This window comes from Sciurus vulgaris, assembly GCF_902686455.1.
Source record: "Sciurus vulgaris genome assembly, chromosome: 10".
NCBI classification, from domain to species: domain Eukaryota; kingdom Metazoa; phylum Chordata; class Mammalia; order Rodentia; family Sciuridae; genus Sciurus; species Sciurus vulgaris.
The window spans coordinates 29,473,307-29,497,174 of record NC_136470.1 but is presented as its reverse complement, the minus strand read 5'-3'; the positions used below and the strand labels follow the sequence as shown (position 1 = coordinate 29,497,174).

Here is a 23,868-nt window from a genome sequence, read left to right as displayed (position 1 = left end):
GAAAATGGACTTTCTTCTTTCCCCAGTGAAAGGGTAATGAAGTTGGGAGAAAGAAAAGAGTGCTAGAAGTCATGATGGCCTTCATCTGCTGTAATCCTGTTTCATCATAGTTTTCAGCCACTGGATACCACCCAAAGGACAACTCTCAACCACTCCAGGAACACATATTATAAATAAGAAACTATTCATAAACTTCTGAGGCATACATTGTCTCACTTTTTCATGTGTGTTGTTTCTTAGGAAATGATTGTGTGTGCATTTTCTTTGCTTGGGTAATGTGATCACAAAATAAATTTTATCCAAGCCCCCCCAAAATGTATTCCATACACTTTTAACATTTACTATCTATGTATAATATATATATATATTATATGTATATGTATATGACTATACACGTAATATAGTCTGAAATAAAAAATAAACAGATACTGCAATGCATAAACACTTAAAATATTACTAAACGAGCCTGTATTTTCGAACTTAAAGGTGACAGGTTGAAATAAAAATTGAGCAGTCTTACCTTTCTGGATATGTGAGTGATTTTAACATGAGACTCTGGATCCTGTAGTTGCATGTGAGACATGGAGTATTTGAGGTCTGGAAATATGTCAAACCAATGCTTGAAATATTTACAACATCAGTGAAAAATTGAGCAAGAATATTGACTTCTTGAAGTTTATAAAATGGTTTGCTCTTCCTAAACAAAAAATTTTATATACTCAGCATATTAATAATTTTAAACATATTTCCAACCAATCTGCACCCACCCCAGTGGTTTTGATTGCCAACAGATGGCTCATGATCACCAAGTCTCTACCTCTAGTTCATAGTTCAGATACATGTATTTCCACCAGTTTCACTTTGTCATTTGAATATTACCAGGATGCCTCAAGCTTAGAAGCTTCCCCAACACCTTCCCCTGACCCCACAAAAAGAGAATAAAAACTAAATGAAACATATAAATTTCCTCATTGTATTAAATTGTGTCACCATCTTTATGGCACTACCATTTACGGCCTTAGCCAATCTAGTACACGTCTGTAATCCCAGCAGCTCAGGAGGCTGAGGTGGGAGGATCACAAGGCCAAAGCCAGCCTCAGCCAAAGCGAGGCTGTAAGCAATTCAGTGAGACCCTCTCTCTAAATAAAATACAAAATAGGGCTGGGATGTGACTCAGTGGTTGAGTGCCCCGGAGTTCAAAAATAAATAAATAAATAAATAAATAAATAAATAAATAAAATTTGGATTCACCCTTGATTTTATTCTCTGGTCAATCCCAACATCTAATCTATCACAAATTCCTTACAGTCCTTGCCAAAGAAATATCTTGAATCTTTGAATCTAATCTCATTTTCTATCTCCATTGAAAATTCTCTCACCAGGATACCATTGTATCTTGCCTCTATACCTCCAATAGCACCCAATCCCCTCTTCAATTCCTTCTCTAATTGCAGTGGTCTATGGTTTTCCCAAAATAAAAACTCAGACTTGGCCTCAATCAGACTCCCCTAATCAAAACATTTCAATGGTTTTCATTTGTCTGGTGAATGAATTATAAATTCTGGATCATGGCCTATGAATTCTTGTTCCTGTAGTTAGTCAGGTGCTCTCTGCCTCTCTCATCTCTCTCTCTCTCTTGTGTTCCCTGCCTTTATTCTCAAACACAGAACTTTCTTTAGGTCCTGGAGTGGATTTTGCCACCTTCTGCTTCAAGTTCTTTGCATATTTGGGTCCCCAACCTGGAATGCAGCAGGGCAGTGACTCATTCACAATTTAGATCTCAACTAATGCAATATACCCATAAAAATTTTAATGACCCCATTAATTCATATTCCCTATTTAAGTTTCCATACATAGTATAATTTGTCTCAAGACACATTTTTCAGGGCTATGTTTTACTTTTAATTTATTTATAATTTATAATTATTTGATTACTTTCTATTCCTTAGTATGCTGCAGTCTTGATAAAGAGAGGACTATGTCTATTCTGCTAATTACAATATTCCAAGCACTTAGCAGAGGGCCTCACTCAATGTGGATAACCATTAAAAATTGTATGAAAATAGGGAGGATGGACATCATTGTATTCTTTCTATTATTAATTTAAAGTCTATCTGCTGCCTTATACTGAAATTATATAAGGGCAGAAATCTAATTTGTCAAAAACTTTTTCCTCATTCCTAGGCATTGTTCCTGGGCTACAGAAACTCTCAATGTCTTTTACTAAATGATTACTTTGGATCATCCCTATGTGAGTCTTAGCTCAGTATGGAACGGCACTTTAATTTTTAAATAGCCACCAAGCTCAACACATGAAGTCACTCTAAATTGATTTCTTTCCTTGACTTTCACATTCAGTTAATCATAAAAACACATCACATAACTATTTGAAAGTCTTAAAAACCTCTGGAATCTCACACTTCTTTTTCACGTCTACTGGTTTGGTGCAGCCTTCTCTGTGGACTCCTGGCACCAATCTGGTTCCTTCTAATTTACTGCTGCTCATCCGTCTGGGGAATTGTTCTAATCTGAACATGTAATACTGATATCTCCTGTTTAAAGTCCTGCATTGGTATATTCATACATTTGGTCTCACAAGATCTAAGTGATTTTTAGTTACACAGAATGAGTGTTCACACTATATCACAACAATCAGGATGCAGAACACATTTTGAGGAAGATACTCATTTTGCTAAATAAAAAAAAATAATAATGTGTATCCACAGAGTCATGTATGAAATAGAAAAGGAGGATCAGAAGAGGACAGAGGAGAAGAGAATAAGGAGGAGGAAAAAGAGAAGACAGAAGGGGTGTAATAATTATTTTTTTAATGGTTAAGTGTGAGTATTCTTGGGTGACACAATAATAGGCAATTCTCATTCTCCATTCTAGAAAATGATACATTTTCTACAGTGAGAAAATATTCCTATTTCAATATTGGAAAGGCAAATAAAAGATCATTTAAAATACTCTGACTCCAGAGCATCTAAAAAATAATTCACATCCAAATAATTATTAATAGAAAAACAATAAAGTCATTAGCCAGGCTTAAATGGACAGATTTTAACACAGGAATACCTCCATATTTTATACTTTTTCATGGTATTCGTAAAGTAAATCAGGACACAGTTTGCATTCCAGAGAAATCCAAAGCAACTGCTTGAGAACTGTAGTCTGCACACTATTCTTGAATTAGGTGCTTTCTCATCTCCATATCTTTGAAATTAACTTCTCCCTGATTCTGGCTTCCATCACCTTATTTTCTAATGCTTCCTTAATTTTTCTCTATGCCTTGACAGTAATTTAGTGATATTCTATCATAAAACTTATTACTCAGAGATGCAATTATGGCTTAGTCTCTTCCAGTATTAAATATGTGACCTCCTGGTGAAAAATAACACTATTATGGTCTGAGTTCTAGTATTCTGTAAAATGTCTGAATAAGGTTAGTGACGAATAATTGGATAATATGTTGGATGAATAAATTAATACAAAAGCTAACAAAGTATAGTTCTGATAAAAACTAAATAATGGATTATATGAATATGCATAAATATACATATTCAATGTTACCAAAGGTAATGAACTATTTTGCAATAATATGTACAATTACAACACATTTGACCAATGTTCAAAATTAGGTAAAAAGGATCTTAAAGTTTTTTATAATAAAAGATGGGGACTTGATAAAAGTGAAGAATTTGAACCGAGATTCTAGTTTGATTTCTTTTTTATTCTTTTTTAAGTGACTGAACTAAGGTTTAAAAAAAGGAAAGGAACAAGAATAATTGGTACTCTTGCATTACCACATTCATTTCACCATTAAATTATCTGCAATGCTTTTATTAACTTTAGAAAATTAAAGTTACACAATTTAATATTAAAAATGCATTTTTCTCAAAAATTTAAAAAATTTGCCTGATTTTTAACCAAAGGTATTATTCCTAAATATGATCATTGTTTCTCATGATGGAAGGTCTTTGTTTTATTTTAGCACAAGAGGTTCTCAGTAATTTTATCAACATGAACTCTAAAATTATTTTCTATGTGTAGTGCAAGGGCTGAAATATTTAATCTTAAACACTGTATTAGTTGTGAATTGTGGTTTCTTTTTATATTTTAGTGTTATTTTTATTATAATTAAAAGTTAATAATACTATGCTATTAGAGACATTGTTACCATTGTGCAAATAAAACAGGCAGGAACATTTTCCTGGTTCATGGTTAATGACTGAATATATCTATATGTCAATATATACTCAGGTCCAAAGTTCCTCACATATTAGATTTAATTAATTTGCCAATTCAGGTACACAAATGCACATGCATAAGAAGCTAAATAGAAGATTGAGGAAAAGCATCCCTCTCCTACTATTTGGGAGCTTTGTGGCTGAGCATGGTTTTCTGAAATACTAGAATTGCTTCACTCTGTTATTAATTGTCACTAGACATTCATGTTCACCACTATGAACATGATGTTTCTTAAAACCTGGAGAAAGTCAGAAGGTTGCCAGGAAAGACATTGGAATTAAGAATGAAAGGACAGAAAACAAAATGTTTCTTCTTGTACTCTTATAACTGAGGTAGTCACCAGATACATAATATTAACGAGCTACTCAGCCTCATATTCAGTATCTTCCTTTTTAAAATGGAAGAATCTGAATGAGACACAAAATCCTATAATAACTAACATTTTAAGACTTTTTGGATAGAAATTTACTTTGTTTGGACTATCTTCAAACTGGATACTCAAGAAAGCACACATTTAATGTGTAAAAGAAGAAAATATGAAATGGTACTTACTCATAGAGCCTTGGATTTTCAACCGTTCCAAGTTGGTTTAATAATCTAAATGAAATATAGCCATCATTCATAGTTTCACCCAGAGCAACTATACTGAGAACAAAATAATAAGCTACGAAATAAAAATATAAAAGGCCATTCACATTATTTTTTAAACTTTAGCTTGGGCACATATGCAAATACACAGATATATATATATATATATTATTTAATGTAGTCCTATATTATATATGCAAATGATATTCATCAGAAGTTCTCATTTGGTCATTAGGTAATATATTTTGTTTCTTGTTTGTCAACTTCTGACTAGTCTTAAAAATGAAGAATAAGAACCCAGTAATGGTTATGGTTAGGATTTGGTCAAGTACCTACTGAATTCTAAATAGTCTACAAATCAAAAAACAACCAAACAACATTCAGAATTTAGGTCAATTAAATAACTTGTACTTTTCAATAAGATAACCAAGGTAAATATGATAAGGTTTCTTAATTATATGAAATAGTCCAAGCTACATCTTCTTGACAACCATCACTCTATTTTCTCTGGCAGCTGAAAATGACTACTAAATAACCCTATTATGGTAAGTTAATAGTCGCTCTTATCAAAATGCTCTCATGAAAATTTATTATGGTATATCTTTCAAAGACAAGACTACTGCACTCACCCCTATACTCAACAGTTTCAGGGTTATAAGGAAGCCCTAATTCTGCCAGTTACCCCAAGTCACCCCTAGAAGATGATACATATATTCAAACATAATATGGAATCTGCAAATTTTCCTATGAGATATACAGAAGTTGTACATGCTACCTGTTAATTGTTACTACTAAGCAGTCAGAAGTAACATCATGTCTTGTGCTTAATATTACCTCAAATAAAGTAATGCATTTATGATTGGATCTTATAAATTTCTAATGCAAGAGATGTGAAGGAACGCTTCTTATTCTGAAGCGTATGACCAGCTTTAGGCAGAGTACTGTGGCCCACCTCCCTCATAAAATTGGCTCAGGTGATTTCTGGCAGCATCACATATTAAAATGTTACAGAATGAGCCACCATCCTACTACAAGTATATAGAAATGCTAGGTGTGCAATATATATTTTAATACTCAATCAAGCCCTAAAGGAGGAAGTGGAATGAAGAATAATACATCCAAGGCCATAAGGATTGAAGCCTGGGACTTGAGAAATGGGTGAATCATGGAAACTGAGGTTGAAGTATCAACTTCCAGAAGAAGAAATATGGTGCTAAGTGACAGAGCTGAAATTCAGGTCCCTGTAGAGTTTTAGGAACCTCAACCTCCTCTCATCATTGAAAGACCCACTCGGGAAATTACTCCTCCTGGTTCTGTGCCTCTATGGGTCTTTTTAGAATCTTTCTGTTCTTTTTGAGGTTCTGAGAATTGAACCCAAGACCTCGGCATGCAAGGCAGGCACTGTATCACTGAGGTACAAACCCAGTCTTTTATGCAGGTCTTAAGGTTAATAAAATAATAATAACATGAAATTTAAATTGATACTAGTCATTTAGTGAAAAACCCTAAACAATTTACATAAGAGTATTCCAGGACTGTGATAAAACAGTTCTAGGAAGAAAGAGTCCAACTTGCTCTGAAGAGAAAATTTTGGAAAACAGCTGGTTGTTGAGTATTTTCTATATTAATGAAAGATATAAATCTCTGATTTGAAAGAGCACAAATTTTTCATTAACCATTAATTCAGACTTGAAAGGAGCATTGATATTGAATAACAACACTAAAGCAAAATAAATTTATAATTACAAAAAGAAGAAAGTGACAGATTATCTTCAAGAAAAAATTAGGTTGACGAAAAACTTGAAAACAGGAAACTTGCATAATATAAGAGGATTAGTCTTTTTGACATGTGAACAAAAATAAATGTTGATGTAGAATTTATCTCAAACTGTTTTCATTTCTAAGTGAGAAAACATAAAGATAGTTTCAAGGGGAAATAAAAGGAAAACTAATAGAGAACACTAGTGAAAAGTCTCTGATACAGTATATATCAGTAAGAAGTTAACACTGCAAGGAACAAATGCAGGATCAGGAGATCTCAAAGACACAAACACAGAAAACTGAAATTAGGAAATAAAATTGAATAGTTAAAGCAATAATGACATTTACAATTAATATTGAGTATTGAATAAATGGAAGCAAAATACTACAGAATAAAATATTAAAGATAGTAAAAAGAAAAGATTCAAAGAATCTGTAAGGTATATTATTGCTGTGAATAAAATCTAATAAAATAAACTATGAGGTAAGATAAAATTTTATGTATAAACCAAAAAGAAGGAAATATGATCTATAATTTATTCAGGAAAATATAACAATATTATGCACATTCCACCCAGCAAAAGTAGAATATAAATTTATTTCAAGCATCCATGTAGAATTCATCCCTCAACAGAGTAAACATTTTGCTCTGCAAAGGACTCTGTGAAAAGGAGGAAAAGATAAATTACAGCCACAAGACTTCTAGAACTAATAAAAAATATTAGTAAAGTTGCAGGATACAAGATCAACACACATAAATCAGTTGCTTTACTACAGACTGATAATAAAACTGCTGAAAAAGAAATTAGGAAAACTATTCCATTCACAATTACCTTAAAAAATAAAATAAAACACTTTGGAATTAATTTAACGAAAGATGTCAAGGTCCTCTACAACGAGAAATATAGAACACTGAAGAAGGAAATTGAAGAAGACCTCAGAAGATGAAAAGACTGCCCATGTTCCTGGATAAGCAGAATTAATGGCCTACTACCAAATGGCCATACTACCAAAAGCATTATACAGGTTCAATACAATTCCTATTAAATTGTCAATGACATTTTCTACAGAACTAGAAAAAGCAATTCTAAAATTCATTTGAAAAATTAAGAGACCTAGAATAGCCAAAGCAACTCTGAACAAAAGAATGATGCTGTGGGCATCACAATACCAGACCTCAAGATACACTACAGAGCCATAGTAACAAAACAGCACGGTACTGGCACCCAAGCAGACATAAGGACTAATGGAATAGAATAGAAGACACAGAGACAAATCGACATAAATATAGTTATCTCACACTAAACAAAGTTGCTAAAAACATATGCTGGAGAAAAGATAGCACCTTTTTAACAAATGGTGCTGGGAAAACTATAAATATATGTAGAAGAATGGAACTTAGCATCTATCTCTCACTATGCACAAAAGGCAATTGAAAATGAATCAAAGACCTAGGAACTGGATCTGAAACTCTGCAACTGTTAGAAGAAAATGTAGGCCCAACATACTAACCTGTTGGTACAGGAATCAACTTCCTTAGCAAGCCTTCTAAAGTGCAAGAAATAAAACTAAACATCAGTAAGTAGGATTGCATCAAATTAAAAAGCTTCTGTACAGCAAAGTAAAGAATTCAGAATATGAAGAGAGAGGCTACACAATGGAAAAGATCTTTGCCATCACTCTTCTGGTAGAGTATTAATATCCAGAATATATAAAGAACTCAAAAACCTTGACACCAAAAACAAATAACCCAATTAAAAAATGGGCAAAAGAACCAAACAAACACCTCACAAAAGAAGAAATACAATTGGCCACCAAATATATTTTTAAAAATGTTCAACATTGCTAGCAATCAAGGAAACGCAAGTCAAAGCTACAGTGAGATTTCATCTTGCTTCAATCAGAATGGCAATCATCAAGAATACAGATAATAAGTGTTGGTAAGGATGTGGGGAAAAAAAGTACACTCACATTATTGATGGAACTGCGAACTAGTGCAACAACTATGGAAAGCAATATGGAGATTTCTCGAAAAACTAGGAATGGAACCACCATATGATCCAACTATATGACTCCTCAGTATGTAGTCAAAAGAACTAAAATTAGCATACTACAGTGACACAGTCACATCAATGTTTACAGAAGCACAATTCACAACAGCTGAGCTATAGAACTAACCCAGGTGTGCTTCAACAGATGAATGGATAAAGAAAATGTGGTATACATACACAATGAAGTTTTACTCAGTCATAAAGAATGAAATTATGGCATTTTCTGGTAAATGGATGGAACTGGAGACTATCACACTAAGAAAATATAAGCTACACTCAGAAAGTCAAAGGTCCAATGTTTTCTCTGATATGTGAAATCAAGCCCAAAATAAGGAGTAAAAAAAGAGAGAGAGAAAGAGAAAGAGAGGAAAAAGGTAGAGAGTCCATCACAATAAAAGAAAGACCAATAGGCTAGTTAAAGAAGACTGAGGGGGAGAGAAAAGGGACTGGATAAGGAAAGAACAGAAAAATGAATCTAACCTAAATTTCCTATGTGTATATATGAATATACCACAGTGGACCTCTCCATCATGTATCTCCACAAGCCACTAACAAAAAAAAAAAAATAGATCAGGGAGAGAAGGGAAGATACGGGAACAGAATTTGAGTTAATTACATTCCATACTTTTTTAATTATGTAAAAATGAATCTTAATGTTATATATAACTAAGAAGAAACAATACAAATTTTTTGAAAGACAAACTACAGACTGTGAGAAAATATTTTTAGACGAAATATCTAATAAGTACAACTTTCTAAAATATATATTATCAAACTCAGTAGCTAAAGAAATAATCCAATGGGAAAATGACAAAAAAGTATGAACACACATTCCTCCTAAAATGGACCTTATAAAAGAGATATTCGATATAATCACATATCAGGCAAGGCAATGCAAATTAAAACCAAATGAGGTGTAATGTAAGATTGGAATGGGTAAGATTTCAAAAATCATGACAATGCCAAATGCCAAGTGGGAATCAGATAAAATGGATCACTCATATTTTGCTCAGGGGAATATAAAATGATACAGTCATTTTGGAAAACAACTGTCAGTTTCTTTTAAAGCTAAATCAGCAATTAGTTTATGACCCAACAATTGCACTCCTAAGACTTTGTGACAAAAATGAAAACATATTCACACAAAACTTTGTACACAAAATTCTTATGAACATTATTTGCAAGAGCCAGAAACTAAATGCATCCTCTATGCTCTGTAAGAGCTGACTGGGCAAACTATAGTGCATATATACTCTGAATACCACTCAGAAATGAAAAAGAATCAATTATTGATACATGTTACATGAATGAACATCCAGGGATTTATGTTGCATGAAAAAGAGCCAAAAAAAGTCACATACTAAATAATTCCTTTTTTATAATAGTTTTGAAATTACAAAATTTTAGAAATATATTAATGAATGTCAAAAGTCAGAAACAGCTAGAAGATGGCATATGTGGTTATAAAAGCACAACATAAGGGATCCTTGTGGAGATGCACTGCTCAGTATCTTCACTGTAGTGGTAGAGACATAACCATATACATGGGACTAATCTGTATATAGCTCAACCAACACACACACACACAATTTGTAAGGAGTTCTGAATAGAGTAGGTGGAACGTACAAATATCAATATAGCTAATGAAATTTATTACCTGTAGTATAGTAAAATGTCACCATGGAGGGAAATTGGATAAAAAGTGTATAACTCTGTCTGCATTATTTCATCTATGTGCAAAACTAAAATTAATCAGTAAAAGTTTTAAATTTAATGGTAGGCAGACTCAATTTAGTATAACAGGGCATACAATTAATGCTTATAGGATTATAATATCTTCTGATCAATCTCACTCCAATCAGAATGGCAAATATCAAGAATGCAAGCAACAATAAATGTTGGTGAGGATGTGGAGAAAATTTGACCCAGTTATCCCATTCCTCAGTTCATATCCAAAGAACTTAAAATCAGCATACTACAGCAGACAGACCCCAGACACCATGCCCACCCAACCCCCACCACAGACTGACGCCAGACACCCAGCCTGCCCTCACTAGGGCTCCCCAACTTCTTTGGAGGCTGGTGCAGGCATTTTGAATTATTCCTGAGGGTGAGGCCACCATCAGTGGAAGGGCAGCTCCCTTCCTGAGACACATACAGGACAGTGGAGGCCCTTTGACAGGTACCTCTATTTACTCACTTACATCCTACACCCTTCCCAATCCTTCATTCACCACTAGGAATACTGTAAATAATAATCAAACATCCTCTTTATTACAACAACGTTAAAGTCTTTGTAGGGGCTATCTGGTTCGGGGCTACATTTTCATTGTATTGGGTGTATTGGGTATATTGGGTGTATTGGGAAAGTTAAGAGAATTTACAAATAGAAAGTCTGAACTACAGAACATTCTTAGCAAAATATTTCATGGGGAAGAAGTGAAAAACAATACAAGTCAGCAAAGGGAGGAACTACCCTAAACAAAAAGCCAATCAAAGGAGAAACCAAGTCAAGGTTAAAAAAAAAAAAAAAAAAGCCAAAATGATCAGGAATACAAATCGTATCACAATAATAACCCTGAATGTTAATAGCCTAAACCCAATAATCAAAAGACATAGGCTGGCAGATTGGATTCAAAAGAAATACCCAACAATATGCTGTCTTCAAGAGACTCATCTCACAGAAAAAGACATACACAGACTAAAGGTGAAAGAATAGGGAAAAAAATACCATGCACATGGACCCAGTAAAAAAGCAGGGGTCTTCATCCTCATATCGGATAAAGAGAACTTCAAACCTAAGTTAGTCAGAAGGGATAAAGAAGGACATTTCATACTGCTTAAGGAAAGCATAAATCAGCAAGACATAACAATCATAAATATTTAGGCCCCAAACAATGGAGCATCTACATACATCAAACAAACCCTTCTCAATTTTAAGAAGCAAATAGACCAAAACACAATAATAGTAGGGGATTTTAACACACCACCCTCACCACTGGATAGGTCCTCCAAACAAAAACTGAACAGAGAAACTACAATGCTAAATAATACAATCAACTACATAGACTTAATGGACATTTACAGAATATTTCATCCATCACCAAGTGAATATACTTTCCTCTCAGCAGCTCATGGATCCTTCTCCAAAATAGACCATATGCTATTCCATAAAGAAGTCATTAGTAAATAAAAAAAAATAGAGATACTACCTTATATCCTATCAGACCATAATGGAAAGCAATTAGAAATCAATGATAAAATAATAAATAAAAACTACTCATACACCTGGGAGACTAAATAATATGCTATTGAAAGATGCAATGATACAGAAGACATCAGGGAAGAAATAAAAAAAATTCTTACAGGTAAATGAGAACAACAACACAACATATCAAAATCTCTAGGACACTCTGAAAGCAGTACTAAGAGGAAAGTTCATTGCATTGAGCTCATACATTATAAACAAAAAAGTCAACAACTAAATGACCTAACATTACATCTCAAAGCCCTAGAAAAAGAAGAACAGATCAACACCAAAAAATGTAGAAGACAGGAAATAATTAAAATCAGAGCTGAAATCAATGAAATTGAAACAAGAGAAACAATTTTAAAAGTTGAAAAAACAAAAATTTGGTTCTTTGAAAAAGTAAACAAATTTGATAAACCCTTAGCCACACTAACAAAGAGAGAGAGAAAACTCAAATTACTAGAATTCATGATGAAAAAGGAAAGATCACAACAGATACCATTGAAATACATAATTAGAAGCTACTTTAAAAATCTATACTCCAACAAAATAGAAAATATCAAAGACTTTGACAAATTTTTAGAGACTTATGAACCTCCCAAAATGAATCAGGAAGAGGTACACAATTTAAACAATTTCAAGCACCAAAATAGAAGAAGCCATCAAAAGCCTACCAACCAAGAAAAGTCCAGGATCCAGATGGATTCTCAGCCAAATTCTAGGAAACCTTTAAAGAAGAAATAATACCAATACTTCTCAAGGTATTCCAAGAAATAGAAAAGGAGGGAACCCTTCCAAACTCATTCTATGAGATTAGTATCACTGTGATACCAAAACCAGACAAAGACTCATTAAGGAAGGAAAACTTTAGACCAATGTCCTGATGAACATAGATGCAAAAATCTTTAACAGAATACTGGCAAATTGCATACACAAATATATTAAAAAGATAGTGCACCATGATCAAGTGGGGTTTATCCCAGGGATTTAAGTTTGAACATCTGGAAATCAATAACTGTAATTCATCACATCAATAGACATAAAGTTAAGAATAGTATGATTATTTCAATAGATGCTGAGAAACCATTTGATAAAATGTAGCACCCCTTCATGCTTAAAACACTAGGAAAAAATAGGAATAGTAGGAACATACCTCAACATTGTAAAGGTCACTGTAAAGGCTTAGCATTGCTAAGCCCATGGCCAACATCATTCTTTTTTTTTTTTTTTTTCCAACATCATTCTTAATGGAGAAAAACTGAAATTATTCCCTCTAAAAAATGGAACAAGACAGGGCCTCTTTCACCACTTCTATTCAAAATCATCCTTAAAACACTAGCCAGAGCAATTAGACAGACCAAAGAAATTAAAGGGGTACAAATAGGAAAAGAAGAACTCAAGTTGTCACTATTTGCCGATGACATGATTCTATATGTAGAGGATCCAAAAAACTCTGCTAGAAAACTTCCAGACCTCATAAATGAATTCAGCAATATAGAAGGATATAAAATCAACATGCATAAACCTAAAGAATTTTTATTCACATGCGATGAAACATCTGAAAGGGAAATGAGGAAAACAACTCCATTCATAATAGCCTCAAAAAAACTAAAATACTTGGGAATCAATCTACTCAAAGAGGTGAAAGACCTCTACAATGAAAACTACATAATACTAAAGAAAGAAATTGAAAAAAACTTTAGAAGATGGAAAGATCTCCCGTGTCCTTGGATAGGCAAAATTAATATTGTCAAAATGGCCATTCTACCAAAAAAATATAGATTCAATGCATTTCTAATTAAAATTCCAATGAAATTCCTCATAGAAATAGAGAAAGCAATCATGAACTTCATCTGGAAGAATAAGAGACCTTGAACAGTCAAAACAATCCTGAGCAGGAAAAGTGAAGCAGGAAGTGTCACAAGACCTTAAACTATACTACAGAGCAATAGTAACAAAAACATCATGGTATTGGCACCAAAATAGGTAGACCAATGGTATAGAATAGAAGACACAGAGATGAACCCACATAAATACAGTCATCTCATACTAGACAAAGGAGCCAAAAACATACAATGGAGAAAAGATAGCCTGTTTAATAAATAGTGCTGGGAAAACTGTAAATCCATATGCAGTATAATAAAATTAAAACTCTATCTCTCACACTGCACAAAACTCAACTCAAAAAGGATCAAGGACTTAGGAATTAGACCAGAGACCATGCACCAAAAAGAAGACAAAGTAGGCCCGAGTCTTCATCATGTTGGCTTAGGATCAGACTTCCTTAACAAGACTCCCAAAGCACAAGAAATTAAAGCAAGAATCAATAAATGGGATGAACTCAAACTAAAAAGCTTTTACTCAACAAAGGATACAATCAATAATCTGAAAAGAGAGCCTACAGAGTGGGAGAAAATATTTTCCACACACTCTTCAGATAGAGCACTTATCTCCAAAATTATGAAGAACTTACAAACTTTACACCAAAAATACAAAGAATCCAAACAAATGGGCCAAGGAACTGGACAGACACTTTACAGAAGAAAACATATAGGTGATTAATAAATATACAAAAAAGTGTTCAACATCTCTAGTAATTAGAGAAATGCAAATTAAAACAACTCTAAGATTTCATCTTACTCCTATTAGAATGGCTATTATCAAGAACACAACAATAATAAATGTTGGTGTGGATGTAGGGGAAAAGGCACACTTTTACATTGCTGGTGGAGTTGCAAATTGATGCAGTCACTCTGGAAAGCAGTGTGGAGAATCCTCAGAAAACTTGGAATGGACCCATATTTTGGCCCAATTATCCCACTCCTTGGTTTATATCCAAAGGACTTGAAATCAGCATACTATAGTAATGCAGCCACACCAATGTTTATAGCAGCTCAATTCACAACAGCTAGATTGTAGAACCAACGTAGATGCCCTTCAACTGAGAATGGATAAAGAAACTGTGGTATATATATATACAATGGAATATTATTCAGCCATAAAGAATAATAATATTATGGCATTTGCAAATAAATGGATGGAATTGGAGAATATTATGCTAAGTGAAACCAAGGTATCCCAAAAAACAAAGGCTGAATGTTTTCCCTGATAAGTGGATGATGATATATAATGGGGGTGGGGAGTGGGGAGTAAGAGAAGAATGGATGAACTTTAGATTATGTAGAAGGAAATGGGGGATATGGAAAATCGTGGAATGAGACAGACATCATTACCCTCTATGTACATGTATGATAACACAAATGATATGAATCTACATCATGTACAACCATAGAAACAAAATGATGTACCCCCATTTGTGTACAACGAATCAAAATGCAGTCTGTAAAAAATAAAAAACAAATAATTATAATTAAAAATAAATAAATAAATACAAAAAAATCAGCATACTATAGTGACACAGCAACATCAATGTTTATAGCAGCTCAATTCACAATAGCCTAACTATGGAACCAACCTAGGTGCCCTTCAACAAATGATAGGATAAAGAAAATAGAAATACATATATATATCAAGTCTTTAGTTTGAATCTACGATCAATCAAGTCTTTAGTTGTCTCTAACGAGTTTTTAAAAATGATGGAATTTGAGAGTGCAAATATATATATATATATATTTGATGGAATATATATATTTGATAGAATATTACTCAGCTTTAAAGAAGAATAAAATTATAGCATTTGCTAGTAAATGGATGGAGTTGGAGAATACCATGCTAAGCAAAATAAGACAAACCCAAATAACCAAAGACTGAAAGTTTTCTCTGATATGCAGATGCCAATTCACCATGGGAGAGGGGGGCTAGGGAAGGGTAGAGTTACTTTATATTATGCAGAGGGAAGTGAAGAGAGGGGTAGGGTACGGGGGCAGGAAGTATAATAGAGTGAAACAGACATTATTACCTCATGTACATGTATGACTGCATGACCATGTGATCCTACAATATGTATAATCAGAAAAATGAGAGATTATACTTCATTTATGTATTATCTATCAAAATGTATAAATGCATTCTACTGTCATGTACAACTAATTAGAAAATATATAAACATTAATTAAAAAGGACTATAGTATCTTGAAACTGATGGTGAATATAACTTCAAAACCTTAACAATAACTGACCCCACCTTAAATATTTTGTAATGAGAGAATCTATTTTAAGTTTTTTCCCCAGACACCAAGGACAATGCCACTAACTAGAAACTAACTTATAATATCCACATAAAGTGATTTATTTAATCACTCCCAACTTTTCATCTCTAAACAAAATAATTGTGCTATCTTTCATAGGTCCTCTTTAAGTTAATTATTTAATATGACTCATATGAGATTCTCTCCTATTCTACATGTTTTCTCTCACTTAACTCTAAACGTATTAGGGAGATTATTATTTATTTGTCCATTTTCAGATGCATATATTTTAAGTTTTTAAGTTGGTATAATAGATATGCATAAGTCTTAGGCTTCCTAATATGTTATATGCTGAAATTACTTCAAAATAAATCATGTTAATTTGAGTGAGGCCATGATCATTTCTTTGGGAAAATATTATAGAAGCATCTGATCAATTTATCTAAAAAAAAAAAAAAATCAAGTCTTTAGTTGAAGCTAATGATCAATCAAGTCTTTAATTGTCTCTAACGAGTTTTTTAAAATGATGGAATTTGAGAGTACAAAGAATATTTTCAATAAAATAAAATGGAATACAAAATATTAATATTTTGTTCATTTGTTTAAAATGTTAACAACTTACTACAGAATGGATTTGTGCTACTAGTATCCAAAAACACAACGGTCCTAAGAGGCCATCCTTCCATTTTTTCTTTTAAGCCAACTTTCCATAGCTCAGCTTCATAACCTAAGATGTAAGAAAGAGGACATTGGATATTGAACTTTTATCAAATAACACACATATTTCAAATCACTAAATTATAACTAAAGGATCAATGAGCAACATCATCATGATAATCACAGTCATGGATTTTTATAACTTACAAAACATTTTTCTAGTAAGGTTTATTCTACTTACTTCAACTACAATAATAAATTCTGGATTCATCAATAAATCCACTCTAGAAGACTAATCAGAGTTAAACATATGTTGCATGACCATAGTCCATTTGTAACAGATTTTACTACTATGTTATGAATTCAGAATTTAATTTGCAACTCTTTAGAAAGTTCAGCAGAGTACATTGTAATAAATGAACATACAATTTAGCTGCTCAGGTATAGCTCTTAGTTTTTCTATACACATATGCATACATACAGATATGGTATGCATGTACATATATTATATGCAATATAAAGATATAAATAGCATAAAGGTCATATATATACACTCACATAGTAGATAGTATATATTTAATATATGTACACATATGCATATATAATGTGTATTATATAGAAACAGATTTATATATTTATAAAATTTGAATATTAATATATGTATTATATATATATTAAATGTGTGTACACATATTCAGATGTTTCACTGGAGATTTGAATGAAGTAGAAAGAATGCCTTCATGGGGATTTTACAGGTTTAACTTTAGTTCTCACTTATGCTCTTAAGCACTTTATATATTCAATCTGGGTCATTCGATAAAACCAAAAAAAAAAAAAAAAAATTTCAAAAGAGCCCTGAAGAAAATGAACCACATGATGTCATGTGGGGAGAGTGACCTAGGATGATGTAAATTTAGCCAAAGCTGCATAATGCATGCCTGTCTAGAGATTCTCCACGTACTTAGTCCTGCTAAAGCAAATTGGTTACATATGGTTGGATTCAGCCTTTATGACCACTATTTACTCTTAGAGCTCTTTTGGTTTTAGAAACATTTCTGGAAGATCTTTTCCACGATACTGACCAAAGATTATATGCTAGGCTCTAGTATTTCTTTGGAAGATACTGAACAGTCCCTGAGATTCTAACATTCTATTTCATGTGCATTCTTTTGTTCTATAATTTTCAACTGGAAGCCTTTAATTTTCAGAAGCTGCAATACTTAAACTGCTCTTACCAAGCTTTATTGATTTAGAAGGTTGTGAACCATGTAGGATTATGACTACTTGCTGATAGCAAATGGAAATCTATCTGTGGTTCACACCTCTTCCCTTGCTCCTAAAACTTCAAGTGAAAAAAGAAAATTCTCAGGACTGCAAAGAATGTGCAAGTTCTCTTCTTTAAATGTAAATATAATTGGATGATAGATAGTTAGACCCATTTGGATCTAAAGAACATGGATCATGTCATTGGAATCTGCCCACTATATTAAGTATAGGAAGGCAGTTGATCTATTTTCTCATTAAATATTTTTTAAAATAGTAGAAAATAAAATATTTATTCTGACAGTACCATGTCTCCACAGACAAATTTTCCACAAAATGTTAACAAATTAACATATAATATAAATAATAGTTTTTATGATTTAAATTCATCAGAAAATACCTAACACCTTAGGGTATTCATTCTCAAAGGAGTTACAGTAACTATAACAATCCCTCTACCTAGCCTAGGACATGAGTTTTGCTTAAAGCTGCCACAGTCCACACATAGACTAGCCTGTAATCTTTGTATGAACGACAAGGAAATGAAACAAAAATGCAGTTTGTTTCCAAAGTTGCCATGAACAAGTGAATTGCTCGCTGGTGGTCACATTTAATATATTCCAATCCTTTAAGGAAAAAAACAAACAAACAAAAGAACTATACATGTATTAAACTGAGATTAAGTAAATTAAAAAAAATTAAAAGTTGAAGCTTTAAGTTCTACTAAATTCTGTGTATATTATAAAAATGAAAGTGTTGACTGCAATATACTTATATCTCAAGTCCCTTAACAAATAGTACCATTAAAAACTTAACTTCAGCATGTCTTCTGCAGGAAAATTAATAATGTTTTCCACAAAGTAATAAGTAACACAGCAAAGATGTTTAATTTCAATAGCAGTAGTTTATGATAGCATCTTTAAGAACTAACTAGTATACATCTCTCCTTTCTAATCCTCCCCCCCATAAGATTTCCACCCAGGGTCAGAATATGACTATGGAAGCAGGTGATACTGAACTTAATGACCTCCCTTTCCTTTCCCAAACTCTAGCATTCTCATCTCTTTGACCAAATTTGTCCAGCTTCAGCAGCCTTTGACCTTGGGTTACTTGACCCATTACTACTGTGGACCTAAGAATATTTATCACCATGGCTCTCAGATGAGCCAAATTCCACACCTGTAACAGCTGCTCAGCTGTATCTATACATAAGATAATCAAGAGTTGAGAATTTGAAAGTATGTTTGTACAGTAAAATGGTGATGATAAGTGTTAAATTTTGAGATCATATGTGTGTTACATGATACTTTAGCTACATCATGCTTCCTCAATGACTTAAAAATTTCCTAACATTTAAATGATGAACTAAAATCATTGGAACCATCACATAATAGTCTCATTCATGACCAATGATATGATTACTGGCAATCTTTATGAATGAAGTAGGATCAAAATTAAACCACTTATGATCAATAACGATCCTGAATCTTGAGGCAAGGATGATTAAACAAAACTAGTACCCGAAGATTTAAATAGGAAAAAGTAAATTATTTTCTTTTACCATTTTGAATCATGTGTATTTCATTTGCAAATACTATACATATACCTGAAAAAATTGATTTAGGACAGCCAGGTTGTTTTTTTCCTCCATTTGGATAAAAATCTACATGTCCCAATGGCTCTTGTATACCTAAACCTAAAAAGAAAAGCACCCAAGAATCACAAAATGTATATAATCAGGTAGGCAACAATTACATAAAACTAAATTGCTTATAACAATCTATAGAAAAGTACTCTTTAAATCTTTTAACTGAAAATTTAAAAAAGTTATTTTTTCAGATATGAGTTTTTATGGTGTTAGTTTTTCAAATTTGCAAAATTGTAATTCATTAATTTAATTTATTTACCAATCATGGGTTCACTATGGAACAGTCACATTCTTAATGCTTTTAGTGCATAAGTTTGAAAAACAGGGCAAAAATTCTTGTAGTGGAAAATACTTTCTAGTGGAAGGAAGATATAAGGACAAATAAAAATATAATATATAAGATAAGTGCTACGGAGCAAGTGGAACAAGGGCATAGCACAGCTGGCAAGGGTGGTAACTGCTCTTTTCAGTAGTTTGGCTAAGGTGTTTCCCACTGAGGAGGCTGAAGGTGAGCAAAGATGTGAAGGCTGTGGGGCAGTGAGTCATGGGGTTATGGGTAAGTAGACTTGGGGTATTCAAAGAAACCAGGTGGTTGGAGCATAACATGTAAGAAGGATCATCAGAAGACAAGAAGTCATGCCATATATGACCTTTCTGGTTAGTGTGTTGATTTACTCCCATTCGGGATGATCATGCCTGGGAGCTGCAGATGCTAACTGGTAAAACCTAAAGAGCACGCTGCCTCAGCTGGAAAGACATGGGCAAGAGTGGCATGCAACATACAGCTATGATTCCTGGGATTCTGTAGATCTGTAGATCTTTAGGGCTCTGGCAAAGTTTCAAATTCTGAGTCCATTATCAATATGCAGTCTAATACCCAGGGAGCCACTAGAATGAAAAAGGGTAGCAAGCTCAAAAAATTCAGGACTATAATTAGATATAAAAGCTGCCACCAAGTAAGATTGAAATGCTTTGGCTTAGGGCACAAGAAATCAACACGGTTAACTCTTAAGAGAAATCAGCAAAATGTTTAGCATAACAATAAAATACTTGGATCTAACATTAAGTATTAAGATGTCAAAGATTCAGCCTCAGCAGCTTAGCTAGGTCCTGAGCAACTTAGGATCTCACTAAGGTCCTAAGTTATATATATATATATATATATAGAGAGAGAGAGAGAGAGAGAGAGAGAGAGAGAGAGAGAGACAGAGAGAGAGAGAGAGAGAGAGTCATATATATATATATATATATATATATATATATATATATATATATATATGACTGGGAATGTGGGAATGTGGCTTAGGGGTTAAGCACCTCTGAATTCAATCCCTAATATAAAAAAAAAATTCCAAAGATTAAGATGCAGCAAATTGATTTAATTAGTGTATAAGCAAACACACTAACAGCTAGGGAAGTATTAGAGGGACATGAGAACACTGGTGATATACATAATGATGTGGGAGTGAGGGTCTATTAGAAAATATAAAAGATAGCTTAGATGATTTCATTAAAGAGCCTAGATTCCAGGAAACCATATGTGTGATATGACCGTAAGAGAGGCCAATTACTCTTCACATCTCATCATACACTCTGCTTATGGCACTTAAGCAAGCACGAAATCCAATGATTTGGAGTTTTCTAACATCTAAGCACAATATGGAGTTCCAAGTTTGGAACCAGCAATTTCTCCAATCTACCACTGAGGTTGACCCAAACAGGATAGCTCCAGAATCAAGGGGAAGCAAAGGATTTATATTCTGAACTAGAACAGTCCTTAATTCAGGCCATAGCGTTTCTCTTCTTACCAGATGCTGGGGGTAGGGCAGCTTGGTCAACTTAGAGCATTAATTTCCTTGATTTCAAGAAGGATGGGGAGAGCAAATATGGCCTTTTAATTTTCTTTTTACTTAAATTATAACAACATAAGAAAGGAATATAAAATATATGGCTACAAATTCATTATTATGAGGCAAATGGCCTCATATCTAGTCAAGAAACAGCATCTGGAAGCCCCATTGGCCCTTAACTAGCCAAAAGTTTTTCTCTGCCCTTTAGAGATAACCAACATCCATTCCATTAATGAAATCATCTTTATGTAAATTGATACACTAGATATACACACAAGACACTTTATATACATAAAACATATACATATGTCTATATGTACATATATGTACATAGGCTTTTGTGTCTGGTTTTTTCCAATGATCAGCCTGTTTGTGGTGTTACTCCACATTATCAGGTGTAAAGGTTATTTACTGCTACATAGTCCTTCAGTGTATAAGCATTCCATAGTTTATATGTCCTCTCCAATTGGGAGAAATTTGTGCTGTTTCTGTTTTAGGGATAAATTCATTTTACTCTGAATATTCTTGAACATATAGTCATGCATATGTGAAAGCAAATCTGTTGACTGTACACTTGGAAGTGGAGTTGCTGTTTTATAGGACTATGAATATCTTCAGTTTTAATAAATAATGGTCAAGATATCCAAAGTGGCAGCACCAATTTGAGGCACTATCAATAACACTTGAGTATTTCTTTTGTTCTACAACCTTTTTAACAAATGGTCTTCCCAGTCTTTGAATTTTAGGCAGTTTTATAAACATGTGGTATTTCATTTAGGTTTAATTTGCATTTTTTCTTTTTACTAACTTTAAAATGTTCCATATGGTTATTGTTTACTTGGAATTTTTCCTTTATAAAAATGCCTGATCAAGTCTGGATTTTTTTTTTAATTTGATCTTTTTTGCCCTTCTTAATTCATTGTAGTTTTAAAGCTCTTTTCCCCCATATTTTTGGGTTGCTGTTTGCTTTCTCAAAGTGTTTTTTGATAAAGTTCCCAATTTTAATGTAAACAAATATTTAAGTCTTTTCACTTGGGTTATGAGTTTTGTGTGATTTGGAAAAACATTATTCACTATCCCAATAATATGAAGGTTTTAAAATTGATACCACATAAACTATTTGCTTTCCCTTTTCTGTTTGTATGCACAACATGGACAGGATTTTTATTATATGTGAGTTAGAGGTTTTTTTTTCAACTTCAGCAATTAACTAGCTGAAACAGAAATATTTCTTGAAATTTCATTTTTCATAGCTGTGCCACCCCTGCCATAAATCTCAGAAGTTTCACAAGAAACTTGTTTTGTTTTACTAGATCTTTTGTCTAGTATGTTAATGCCACACAGTCTTCATTTATATGAGTTTATAATAAAATTTCACATTTATAAAAAATATGTACTTTTATCCTTCAAGACTGCCTTAGCAATACTTAGCCCTTTAGATCACAAATTAATTTAATACTTTGCTTTTGAAGTGATTTTTTAAAGATGGGATTTTGATAAAAAGAGAGAAATAGGATCAAGTCAATGACTATCAATGGCTTAAATAGGACAAACTATGGTTCACAAAATTTAATTTTTAGGATGATCTGATACTTTTTGAAACCTGAAGGAGGCAAACTGAAGACAACCAGTGCATTTAACAATGCGGGAAATTAACCCCAAACATCTTATCTGAAACCCTTCTTCCTTTTATAATCTCCTCTTCCCTAAGGTCTACATTCAATTTTTCATTTTTAAATCATTATATCATAAATCCTGCTTTACCTTTGGCATCAGAATGGATGACGTCTACAAACTTTGCATCAGTATAATCTAATCTGCTATTTGATGGTTTTCCAGAAAATTTTGGCCCAGCAGGGTCAAGACCTGAAATTCAAGAAAGGAATGATCAATATAATTAAGTCTTACTCTGATGTTCATTATATTGCATGCTTGCATTATTAGTATTACATTTGAAACATATTAAGCAGTTTAAGTTGAAATCTTCCCAAAAAACACATTTAAAGATAAGTAAAATTTGATAAATAACATGTATCTTCATTAGTTGAATAGGTGAATACTTAATATCAACATTCTGAGGTAGTCAAACTAAACCACCCTAGAAACACCTCAACACAATATTTTCTAGCATTTTCATTTAAGTAACAATTGTTAGTAAGTTGATAGTTCTGTATTTAATAATGACTTCTCTTGAATGGGGAAACGATAATGCATAGCATGTATTCACATTCTCTTAAGAAAAAAAGATATATTTAAAAATTCTGTGTAATATAAACATTATTTTTGGAGTAGCTTAAATTTTATATAAAATTTTAAATAAAATTCTAGACTCATGACTTTCTGAAGAGTATCAAAGAGGGGGGAGATAAATTCCTTGAGAGCATCTATGCAGTGGAAGAAA

The 23,868-nt window shown here is 32.9% G+C and overlaps 1 protein-coding gene across 1 annotated transcript in view; it reads right to left on the bottom strand.

The window, feature by feature from the left end:
- LIPI (lipase I) overlaps nt 1-23,868 on the bottom strand; it is a 65,620-nt gene that overhangs the window by 13,079 nt on the left and 28,673 nt on the right. The window contains 7 exon segments of the mRNA XM_079154959.1: nt 521-697; nt 4,804-4,915; nt 16,672-16,776; nt 18,429-18,483; nt 18,489-18,595; nt 19,576-19,665; nt 23,232-23,333. Of these exon segments, the coding sequence (XP_079011085.1) occupies nt 521-697; nt 4,804-4,915; nt 16,672-16,776; nt 18,429-18,483; nt 18,489-18,595; nt 19,576-19,665; nt 23,232-23,333 (748 nt within the window).